Source organism: Lissotriton helveticus, chromosome 9, assembly GCF_964261635.1.
Source record: "Lissotriton helveticus chromosome 9, aLisHel1.1, whole genome shotgun sequence".
Lineage (NCBI taxonomy): Eukaryota > Metazoa > Chordata > Amphibia > Caudata > Salamandridae > Lissotriton > Lissotriton helveticus.
The window spans coordinates 637683436-637696449 of NC_136070.1; the positions used below are offsets into that span (position 1 = coordinate 637683436).

General features: G+C 41.8%; 1 protein-coding gene across 1 annotated transcript in view; it reads right to left on the bottom strand.

The window, feature by feature from the left end:
* Window positions 1-1609: 1609 nt before the first annotated feature.
* The window catches only part of DRAP1 (DR1 associated protein 1), a 232081-nt gene continuing 220676 nt past the window's right edge, over window positions 1610-13014 (bottom strand). Inside the window, exon 7 of the mRNA XM_078660703.1 lies at window positions 1610-2812. Within this exon, the coding sequence (XP_078516829.1) occupies window positions 2668-2812 (145 nt within the window). The 3' untranslated portion in view covers window positions 1610-2667. The remainder of the gene's footprint in view (window positions 2813-13014) is intronic.

Below are 13014 nucleotides of genomic sequence, written 5' to 3' on the forward strand. Positions count from 1 at the left end.
TCCTTTAGATAAATCCTTCCTCATCCCTGCAAACATATAACTGCTTACTGATTATGCCAAATATTGGAGCAATGGCAGAATTCTGCTATTTTGTAGCAGGCACTAGTTGTAGGGTAACATCTGTTGAATGGGTTAGCAGTTAAATAGTTGGTGTGGTACAAGAGGAATAAGTCCACAATAAAATACCTGAGAGCTCATCTGTAAAGCAGCACGACTTCCCTCACATGTTCAGCTCTTACTGGGCCCGTTTCATGGAAAACCGCCAAGCAAAGCTCCAATATCCAGACCTCCTTAAGCGTTGTAAGAGACTATTAACTTCTGCATTCCATGGGAATGCAGACCTTTTAGAGTTCCAGAAAAACATTCTCGTCTCAGTAGATGTACAAGACACTTTTGTTGTGAATCTTCTTTCAAGGACAGACTTGAACAGCTATTCAAAAACAAAATGCGATGCAGAGTCACCAATCTGCATTGATAATGACAAGATTCAGGGTAGGAATGGTTTCCTAGTCACAACACAAAGCTGATATGTTACCATATGAAGCAACACGTAACAATCTTTAAAACATATTTGCGCTGTCTGCCTTACAGCACATTTTTTAATGCATTTATGTCTTACTTTTTCTGAGATTAAACTACATGGTTCTTACTAGAATATTAAGTACTGGTAGTAAAAATTAAAACAACATCATATGGTAGAAAGGCAATTTTCCATTTGCCGTTCCCCTTTACAAACTCATATTTCCTTAAAACAATGGGGAGAACGCAAAATGCTGAAATACATGGAGGTGTAAAAACAAACAGCTTTTCACTAGACCACTTAAGCAACTCTCCTTGTCACTTTTCTATTCTGAGTTTAAGTTGACATTCTTAGACAAGAGGATACTGCATTTGGAGAAGCAGTGGCAAGCGGGCTTGTCGTTTTGGGTTTGTGCTACGTTGAGTGATGTTTCTGAAAATAAAGTGACATAGAAGGCCTCAGCCTAATTAGATGATTTAGTTTTTTCAATTCACTCTTATGATTTTGAAAACTCTTCTCGTCTTGCACTGTAAAACTTTAGGTGATTTCTTTATTTCTTACAATAAACGGTCTAGACATATTTATACTATAATCACTTTATCAATCGCTGAAAACCGAGCTACCGGGGATTTTTAAAACTGAGTACCATGTCAATATTTCTAGTAGAGAAATAAACATTTTTAAACATTGTTTTTTCTTTTAATAGGGGAAATTTCGTCCTATATTGTATTTGTCTCAGTACAGTGTCAGTTATCAAATGAAAATTACTTGTATTATTTGATATTTCGGCACAACTGGGAATGCGAAGGGTTTAGAACAGTAAGGGGTGTTTACCAGCAGGGCGTATGCTCTCCAGCATAAAACGCAACTTTAAAACAAATTTGTCCAAGCTACACGATGTGCAGGACAGGACATGAACTACTACCCAGAGATTCTCAGAACCCAATAAGATGCTTAAATGAGGATAGGGATGAAAGCAAAGCGCATGCTATATGGACCATAGAGTGTCTTTTCCTCGTGTTGCAAACAAATTGGAGGGATTGGGGCGGGTGAGGTCGCTAATGAAAACAGCAACTGATTAAACAGAGGGAGCATTCCATAAAAACGTTTATTTACACAATTGGCATTTGTACTGGTTGGTATGATTAATGGGATGTTTTAATAACAAATCCTAGAATCAAAAAATGTGTTTCGGGTGACAAAGCATACCATCAAGTGGAATTTGTACCAAGCAATAGTTTACACTGCTAACATCTCACGGTAATTTATTCTTCTGCTTCCATCAATACTTCTTTCCTTCCCAACATGAGAGAAAGCAGTACATCAGACAGACATTACGAACCAAATGAGCCTTTCATTGTCCTCCATCTTCTACAGGAAAAAAAGCACTCGGGTTTATGGCAAATCTGGTCCAACATAAATACCAGTCACCATGTGCCAGGCATCAAATTGAAGATCATGCCTCATGTCATTTAGGGGCGAATGTTACCTTATTTAAAAGTCCTTGACACAACCAAGTTACTATGGTTTCCAAATACTTAGTCTGCTCATCTTTTCTTTACATGTACTGCTTCATAAAAATAAAAAATGTTCCCGAGGACATCATATTTCTCTAATATCTTAGGAAGTCTCTGCCCCATCAATTACTTCCCCTCTCACTGTTAGCACACTAACAAATGTCCCCACCACAAGAACACATTCTGGATATACACAGATTCTCCTAAAACAATCAGCTAAAGTAGGCAAATCAGAAGCCTCCGACCCGTTTGTTCTGTCTCGCTCTACTCACCAAGCCCAATCGCACCAAATTAACACAAGAGACCACCAAGACCCAACCACTTGTGAATCTACAAGACACCTTCTCCTGAAAAAAGAAATGGGGATGTAGGTTTTAAAAGGGCATGGTAAGAAATCAAGTCTTGCAATTATGGAGTTTCCATTTCACTTCTGCATGCTGCCTCCGATCCCTAGATGAAAAATAACAAATGCATAAAAGGTAAAACACTTTTTCCTTTTATAAACCTAAGAGCTGCATTTTTCGCTTACTCCAAATGCAGTTACTTAAAACGAAATAAAAATGACGGGTTGGTTTCTTTTCCTTTTCTCCCCATATCCTGGTGGGAATTGGAGAGGGAAGAAACCCTCGGTTAAGAGTCATAGTCTTCCTCATCGTCTTGTGCAGGGACCAGTGGAACAGGTGCTGGCACAGTCAGGGTGGGTGTGGCCATGGACGCATGAATGGGCATGGCCACAGGCGGGTGGGAGCCAAAGTGCATATATGGTGCTGGAGGGCTGGAGACCCATGAATGATGAAGGAGCAGCCATGTGAAGAGAAAGGAGAGAAAAAGAAAGTAAAAAACATGAGAATCATTTGGCCAATCACAATTGAAGTTTACTGAATTTATGCTGGGATAGATAAATGGACCAATATTTCATGTAATTTGCTTATGGCTATTCTAGGGCAAGACAACAGGATGGCAAACAAGTGCAGTCTCACACAGACCTTTTAATATAGACAGTTTGCAAGTGGACTGCCTAGGAAATGGAAGCTTATTACGGTTTCATCCTAGGTCGAGGATCTTGGCTTAAATAAAATTGGTTGTAGTTATTTAAATTCAGGGAGGGCAGTTATAGGGCTCAAAGGGTCACTACCTCAGTTATGAGCAAGGTGATCTAACTGTGAGGAGAAATGAGCAACCTACATGTAAATGAAATACAATAATGCTGCGTGTGTGAAGTTGGGAAAGGTAACAGGGAGTTGTGATGCAGAAGGCCTTAAACACCATGATAACTATTTCTGGCTGCGAGAGCCAGTCTCGTCCCTGTGGGCTTGGGAGGGGAATCATAAGATAAAATGTAAAAAATTATTGGTTTTATTGCGATATGCAAAGGTGTACTGAGGGACGCCTATTTGCAGGAATGGCAATAATCTAATTTGCTCAACACCAGCATACCACAGAGGACCCATTTGGTGTTTAACACAGCTACAACAATCCCACAGCCTTTAATATCACGATTATCATGTAATATGTAAGTGACAATCAGTATGACAAACTACCACAGCACAACAATTAACATGACACAGAGCTAATAGTCCACATGGTAACTGTATGAAGAAAAACTTAACAGTACCAAAGAAATAGCATGACAGAGTTCGCAAACCACGTGGAAATATGCAACAGAATTAAAAACAGATTATTTAAGCAAAATTAAATTTCTAATTTCGTACACATCCCAGAGACCACGATGCAACCCATTCACAGACCGCTTCAGTAGCTCACTGGGTAAGTGATATACAGATACCCATGCCACAGCCTATCATACCCCATTGGTAAGGACTCTGTTATCAGAAAAATAATTGTATTATGGGTTCTTTTTATGATGAGCTATTGGAATTTGGTGGTTGAAATAGTAAATGGTTTCAGATGCATTCTGTTAAAAACAATGAAGGGATTAATAATACGGGTGAAGAGAGATCTAGGGGCCAAAGAGGCAGTGGCCTACATTATTCAGTTTTTGAAGCTAAGGAACTGAAGTGTAATGCAATTCCAAACTGACAAGAGATTATTAGTGGCAGCTTAAAGCTTCTTGGTGGCTTGGAATGAGTTACCTGGCAGAGCAATGAGTGACAATATTTGAATCACAACTTAAGAGTGACCCCAAGTTAGTATACGAGACAACCAGTAAAGACAACTACCAGTTTTATGATTTTCCTATATCGATCAGTAATGAGTTTTAATTGATAGATTCTGTAAAACATTAAACCAAACAAATGAAACAATACAATTCCAAATAATTCAAATTGTCATTACATTTACTAACATGATATCTAAGGTAGTTACTGGCAGACCAGAGATTTTTCAACACCGCAACAATTTTAAGATTGGTACAGTAATTATTAAACAAGAAATAATGCACTTCGTAACCATGCATGCATTCCAGATTGATCCCAGCAATAATAATAACCACCTAGATTATTACAATAGCAAGCATTATAAAAGATTCAGGGTAGGGGCTGTTCCGCTAGTCTTTTCTGATCTTTACTGACTGGTAGCCTTTTTAGGTCGAGCTGGCGTTGGAGCGCGAAGCGCTCCCGCCAGCGAGTTCTATAGTCACCGTGTTAACTGGCAAGGGAGCTAGAGCTGTGCACGAGCCGATTCAGCTCTGTGAACGAGCACGTCTCCGGAAGACGTGCTGCGCCCGAGCCGCCTCCCGCTTGTTCTTTCAGCAAATATTCTCGCAGCCGTAGGGCAAAGTTACCGAACAGCACAACAGGTAGGCTTTTTACATTTTTTTAATTAGCCACGTATTTTGAAAGGAGTAACTGGAATAAAAGAAGGACACAGTAGAGTAGCTATAAGCACAAATGTCAAAGTTATTGATCTTAGGACAGAAAAAGTATTCAATGACAAGGATCGCAAGCCATTTGCAAAGCCATTGTTTGCAAAGGTATTATTTCCACAATCAACACAAATGTGCTTTTCTTGCCTGAAAACTATATTCTTCCCCGAAACCTATGATCTGCTCTTGGATCTCACTCACGTCATTGACCACCCCCCAGCACTCACGGATTTGAATTGCATTTACATGTAGCGCTTATTTACAGTGCTTGTAGTGACTTTCACGTGCATACGAAAGCCCTGTAAAATGTAAATGTATTGCGACTTATATAGCGCACGTATCACCCGAAGGTATCAAGGCGCTTGCTTAGGGAACCCGTCCTGGTATTCCCCTGTGAGATACCCCAGCAGGGTATCCACAAGGTGAAAGCCAGGCATCCCGCCGCGAGGGGCCGTAGTGGAGATTAAGCAAGCTATTGCCCAGAGTCGCAGAGTGTGACCCCGTGAGTCGAGTAGGCACCGGAGCGAGAATTGTCGAGTCCGTGGAATTTTTGAGCCCGAGACCCGCCGAGGCGGGGAATCGAACCCTGGTCCACGGCCGATCTCAGCTTCCGGGTCTGCCGCCTCTAACCACTGAGCCACGCTTCTCCACTGCAGTGCAAAACTAACTGTCCTACACACACCGACCCCTAAAATGAGCAAACACTGCGTGGTGGCACCAAGGCTTTCCAATTATTATATTTGATGGAATTGTCTTATCCACAAGGCCTGTGTTGCTTTGGATACCACTGTCCATACGTCTGATGATGGAAGTAATAGAGCTGGTAACTTTATAACTGACATCATGCTTTATGAGGATTGATGTCATCTTCCTCTATGTGTTTGAAAGGGCTGCTAACAACGCCGTTACAAGACTACAAGCACTCGAGCTGTGTCTGTATCTGATTTTATACCATGAAGGGTTCTGTCTATTTTCTTAATAATTATTTCCCATTGATGGTCATATCCAAAATTCTGCTAAGCACTTTGAGTACAAAAGACATGCAGCAACGCCACCACTGACTACTTAATGCAGACAGTCGAGCCAGCTGTCTGAATCCTGTGGTTGCAACATCCAATGATGCATCGAATATTACAGCTGGCGCTAATCGCAAAATGTTCTTTGCATCCACCTCTTTATGGTTAGGCAGATATTCCAATATACCATATTGACCTATTATTGCTACCAAGTTAGCTGCAAGCTAGAGGTTGCAGTCAATCCAGACATTCTTTTCCAATTTTATCTAGAGCGTGTCTCTCTCTCTCTCTTGGTGCAGCACAAGGAGTTGAATGACTTATTGATCTTCTCTGTGCAGATTACGTCATAACTAAATCGCCTAGATACCCTCACAGGAGCCAAGAAAAGCTATACAAATCTACTGATTGATTGATTTTATGTAGTTGAGGAAACACTGTTGCCTCAGTACCAGGAGTTTGCACAACTTTTAGACCCTCTTTCCAAATATGATCAATAATAGAGATTGCCCCGTCTTACTTTTTAGGAGAGAGTTTAAATTATTAGAGGAAACAATGTCTCTCATCGCAATCGCCAAATCAAAGTGCTCAAATGCTTTTCACATTATAGCACAAGTTGCTTGATCATCTGGTGGCGAATCAGTGGGAGCTGGAATAGGAAAATCCTGTGGTAGAGCTATGTAAACTTCCCATTCAGGGGATATGCTCTGTGAATCCCCAAGGATTTCTGTCTTGCTGGTTATCATCAGTCATGTATCCTGTCTGGGTCAGTGACACAAGAGTTGCACTTACCGGACCAACATTTATTGCTGACGCTGTTGGAAAAAACAGTCGACTTATGAGACATAGGGCAGTTTGATGTTTGTTAGTTTGGTGTTCCCGGCTCCTGATGTTTTGTACAGGAATATTTTGAAAAAGTGAGTCCTCATTCTCAAATCCCTTCTTTCCAAGGCAATGGGCATTTGTATCATGGATGGGTCTGAATATTTTTCTTCCTTGTAATATGGTTCATAGCGGTCTTGTGGACACCACTAATGAGGATCTTGTTCAGATTCTTCTTGTAAGCCCACCTTTGGTCTTGTGATGGGGGGCACTTCTACCTCATCACAGTCCTGACATTTTTACCTCTGATGTGCCACAGGATGTGGAGAATAAGTCAGATTTGGAATTTCACTATTTTCTTTTTAGCATGACGCCAGCTGTTTCGTGTTATTTTTTACCAAAGGACTTGCTGCAAGGAGATGAACGGTATTGCCTGACAAAAACTCTTTTCCATTAGTTTTTATGTGGCTCTTTCCAAGTATTTTTTTTCGAGCTATGGACTTTTTATTGGCTCTTTTAGACAATTCTGAAGAGGAATCAGAATCTTTATTGGAGGAAGTAGCATCTTCTGATCTGGATTTATGTAGCCACTGGAAAAGTCTTCCTCTCCTATCCGTTAGGGTTTTATAGAAAGTTTACTGAAAGTTTTGCAATCCCTAAATTTGTGGTATGGATAACAGTAAATGTAGCTCTCGTGTGGGTCATTGGAGAAGTGTTTCTATCCCACAAGATCTAATAAGGTTCGATTTGTGTAGATACGGGCATGTTAGAGAGTTATCCTGACCAAAATAAGTAGAGGAAAGCCTGCTAATAATCTTCAAATAGGATGTAAATATCAATATCAGGATAGGAAAAAGACTTATCTGAAGTACTGCGAAAACCATGGGATGATGTGATCTACAGGGTTTTGCCTTCAGTCTGCTTTAATGTGATTTAATGTGATTGGCTAAAATGATTTTTTTATTTTTTATGATGAGTAAGCTACTGTAGTGACAGTTTTCAAAGCTCTGGGCTATGTTTAACATTATACTGCTATTCTGATGGTGCTGTGGGGCTCCCAGCTCGATGATTGGGAAGATTCAAGCATGTGAATCTATGAAAGATCCAATAGAGAACCAGATATTGCAATAGCCATCAGGCTCGTCCTGACAACCTCACCAAAATTATTTTTATTACTGCTTGATAGCCCCACAAATAATTTACAATTAATGAACAAAACAAGCAAAAAATAATCAAACTGCATATAATAAAAAATATCTATCTGTATTATAATACTTTAACTACACTTCATCATTCATATATATATATATATATATATATATATATATATATATATATATATATATATATATATATATATATATATATATATTTTTTTTTTTTTAATATCAATATTTAAAATTGCAGGATACATTGACATGAACTTCGCCCTCTGGGTGCTTTAATATGGGCATTAGTCCAAGATGTTTTTAAATTACACAACTGTTAGATTAAAGAAGCAACAGAATCTCAAGTTAGCTGGTACATCACACCAGGTGCCTTAAATCTTCAAGAGCAGCTTCTTCTCGAGTCTTGATGTTCGATATTCTTAATCAAACAATCATCTTAATTTTCCATGCATCGTAAATTGATGCGTGGTACTGCAATACAATCTGCTTTGCACACTGTTAACACTGCCAGTCAGTCACTCGTCGCATTTTTAACTTAGTACGAAATAGTTTGTGAAACAGCAACACAATAGGTATGTTAACATTCCCCATCCAATTTCTACAATACTGCACACAGATTTTGTAGTTATCACATCTTATATGTTGCAACTCAGCACAAATCCAAAAAGACAGTTTGGCAGAGAGAGTTCTGCTGAGATTAAAAACCCAGCACAGCTATCACAGAAGTCCAACCACTTTGGGCATTAAGATATAAACTCACACTTTCAACCAATCTATGTGGCCTTATGCAAATAATTGTCATCAGAAAATGCCTTACACTTTATCTTTTCTTAAATCTTTTTATTTAGTTTCATATACCACTTCAATGGAATGTATGAAGTATCAGTGAACATGTCAAAGTAATACATTTTGCTTCACTGATCATTATTACAAGGCTTTGTGGCAGCCATCGTATGAGTATGAGATGCAAGGTGTTTGGGTGCGCACATCCCAGTGGGGATCTGTGGAGTGAAAGAACACCAAGCGCTAGATATATGACGCAATTGTAGAGTCATGCGCTGTCCCCGTCTCTTCATTCAGCGTTGGAGCGGTCGGTCTCCGGGGTCCAGAACATTATATCTATGTGGAGCGTTGGAGGACGGGGTTTATTAGTGGGCTCTCCCCTGTATCGCACAAATTTGTTCTGGTGTCATGTATCACGGCTGTGAATCTTTCATTAGCGTAGACTGACAACACCCAAGTCCTTTCCATGAGCTGTAGGTCCGAACGGCGTCGATAGGCCCAGCCGCCCGCGACGACTGGAATCGAATATCTGAGATGCGCGTGGAAGATTACGCAATCGAGAAAAATACCATTGAATTGTAGCTAGTTCGCGGTGGAGAAAAGGTTTGGAAATACGGTACCGAACCAGAGTGCAAAAGTTACATCCGAACCCGATGGCGGAAAAAAACAATCTGAAGATGGAGTCGATGCCCATGAGCACTATCGTCCAAGGGAGGAGTCACCTATGTCGTGAGTAAAAAAGACTCTTCCAAGACAACAAAGTGCAAGCATCCGAGCCCAACACTAGATGGCGATCTATGCATAAGTGTACAATCTGCAGCTCATATGCCTCAAACATTAATTTGCACACTCGCTATTCTCCTCAGCCATGAGAGTTCAGCTTCCCCCACTGATAAAGGTCCTTAAATAGTATGTTCAATAAAGGTGAGAGGTTAACCGTGTAAACGTGCTCTGTGTCTTTTGTTCGTATGATGCCTAAATAGCGGAGCGAGTGGCCCTCCAATTGAAAACACTTCCTCTGTAAGACCGGCTTGGAGCGTTCTTGAGGATCTGAGATCCCTAGAGCGGAAAATTTTGTGTAGTTAACCCTGAATCAAAGACTGTCTCAAAGCATGCCAGCTCTCTAGCCAGTTCAGGAACAGAGTTGGCAGGCCACTCAGACAGCAAAGCACATCATCTGCGAATAAAGCCATTTTATATTTTGTCTGGCTCATTCTGATGCCTCAGACTACAGGATTGGCTTTTGTATTAGGGGTTCCATAGTGAGGGCAAAAATTAGCACGAATAGTGGGCATCCCTGCCTCGTGCCTCTCATTAAAGTGATTTTGAGGCGGGTTGTTGGTTGTCAAGTTTTATTGTTGTCCAGTTAATGGCTGCTCTTTGGAATAAAGGAAGAAATAATTCATGATCCTCGCCTCCTAGTCCTTAGTAGAATTGAAACTCCTGTGACGATAGCTAGGACTTTTTTCATTCTCTGGGCTCCTTCTAGGAATCTTTTGATGACTAGTGTACTGAAAAAATACTTCTACCTGTGTTCCCTCGCGCATGCCGCTATGGATGACAGCTGGACTTTTAGTGAAGCATAAGTTGCATTTTCATCTAACAGATGAGTTGGGTACCCAATGACTGTGCTGTTCTGTGTTGTATTGTCAAAGAGGTCCTCTTTGCTGCACTAAAGGACATATATTTTCCAATTAGAGGCATAACATTTCCTTGAACTTACTTTTCTGGCTTCTCTTATAACATCCATGGGTCTCAGAAGAAGGCCCAAATGTCCAAATTTGAAACCTTCAAGAACCATGCTCCTAGACAGATGCTGGTTGGATCTGGCAATAGGCATGGTCTCTTTGAATTTCAAAAAGGTCCTTAGAAATGTACTGCCTTCCCCTGTGACAGCTCCATGAGGTCAGAGAACACGGTTTGTCTTGCCCATGGTGGAGCTATTAAAATTTGTGTCTTGGGACACTATTTGCACTGATTTATTACTAGCTGTAGAAAAGTGCCCTTTTTGTATGGTCAGCCCGCCACAATTTTTTCCCCAATGTTGATCGTTATGACTCTGAAAGTGTGCTGGCGCCTGCTGCCCAGGCACCAGTGACAGTGCTCTCTCCCTCAAACTGATGTGTGTGAATTGGTGGTGGGCAGGGACGAGGCCAAGATGACGACCGGGTGAGTCGCAGGCCATGGAGATTCATGCACTTACTCTTCTGCATGACGTCCTACAAGGCTCATGTCCCATTTCTAGGTGAGACCCGCTCTCCTCACTTGCTAACGGAGGCTGCGTGGTGAGCGGCCTATCGACGTTAGCGAGGCCACAAGCTGCCGTAAGGCCAGATCCTTCTGTGGCCTGCAGCACGTCTCTCCTCATTTTAGGGGTGTGCTTGGATATTGTTTGGGCCTCAACACCAGATGTCCCTTCCTTTCTTTGCCCACATAGCCAGGGCCCCCGAGGGCCACAGCAAGTCTTGGGCAGGACCGCTCCACCCACCTACAACGGCCTTCCTCCCCGACCTGGAAGGTGCAGTTGGGGACGACTGCCTTTACTACACGGACCAGTAATGCTCCCGGCTGCAGAGCTCGCCCGCCCATCACCCGCTCTTGAGCTATCCGCAAAGGGGATATTGAGAACAGGCATTAGCTAGTTTAATCGTACAGCCATGAGGTACCATCTGGTTAAAAATTTGTATGCACTTTGTTCTGCACATATATCGATGACCTTGCTGCTCTGGTCCAAATGTATTCCCATATATTGTCTGGCAGTTCATGATCTATGGCCCTGCTCCATGCGGAGATGTATGTAGGTGGATGGGTGATATGAGAGTGATTCAGGGTCGCGTTTAAAAGAGAAGTCCCCTTGTTCTTTGTTTTGTTATAAAACAGCTGTTCGATCTGGGTCCCGTCTGAGTGCGTTCATTTGGAGTTCTGTCTCGTACGTCTATAATCATCGTGTGAACGGAGGTGGAAGCGTTCTATGCATGTGGCCCTATCCGCTGGTGGCCCAAAAGAGGAATTGCCTAACTGTGGTGGGGGATCTCCTCATTCCAACGTAAGTAACCAGAGTTCTGTTGCCCTGGTAGAAATTCTGGATTGTGGATGATTAGAGAGGTATGGAAAATGAGTCAGTTGGCAGCTGTGGATAACAGAGTCCCATTGGTCCAGAAGTATTGCAAGTGAGAGGAGTATAGTGTGTGATTTCAGTCCATGCCGGTGCGATAGCCACAATATAGTGGCTAGCTGGGATTTTACATAGTTTTGTTCCACTCCCATGTTTAGTAGCTTGTGAGGGACCGGATAACAATCCAACTCTGAGCACTATTGAGCTGCTTTTGTATAATAAGATAGATTTGGCAGGTCCAGGGCCCATTCCGCTGGATTCTTGAACATAGTCGGTCTAGAGACTCTTGATGATTTATTACCCCAGAAGAATGCCAGGAGTTTCCGGTGGATCTGAGATATGACTGAAAGGGAGCATGTGAGCAGGAGTGCGTGAAGGACATATAAGAGTCTGGGTAGAAAATTAATTTTCACACTCGCTATTCTTCCCAGCCATGAGAGTTTAGCTTCCTCCACTGATAAAGGTCTTAAAATAGTATGTTCAATAAAGGAGGGAGGTTAACCGTGTAAACGTGTTCTTTGTCTTTTGTTATTATGATGCCTAGATAGCGGAGCGAGTGGTCCTCCAAGTGAAAACCCTCCCTCTGTTGGACCGGCTTGGAGCGTTCTTGGGGATCTGAGATCCCTAGAGCGAAAGATGTTGTGTAGTTAACCCTGAATAAGAGACTGTCTCAAAGCGTGCCAGCTTTCTAGCCAGTTCAGGAACAGTTGTCAGACCAGTCAGACAGCAAAGCAGATCATGTGCAAATAAAGCCAATTTATATTCTGTCTGGCTCATCTTGATGCCTCAGACTGCAGGATTGGCTTTTGTATTTTGTATTAAGGGTTCCATAGTGAGGGCAAAAATTGTCATGAATAGTGGGCATTCCTGCACCGTGTGTATCAATAACGTTAGGGTGTGAGAGTTCGCCAGTGATTTTGAGGCGGGCTGTTGGTTGTCAAGTTTGCCAAGAAAAACTTGAGGCAATTGTAGCCTTTCCCACAGTATTTTTGGTTAGTGTAAATAATTTTCTTTGGGGTCTCTCATTAGAAAGTGTTGTAATCCCAGTTGGGTGGTTCTCAGCTCTCTATATGTACATGTCGAACCTGATTGTTTATGGCAAATCTCTAGGGTTTATATCCCCTTTTCTAGGTCAGTTTTCTTCTGGGCCGCCAGGCGAGTGAAACGGGCTGTGTGGGATATAAGTTCTCCTTCAATGACTGCCTTAGCTGCGTCCCATTCCATGTTTCAGCCTACTTTCCCATTATCATT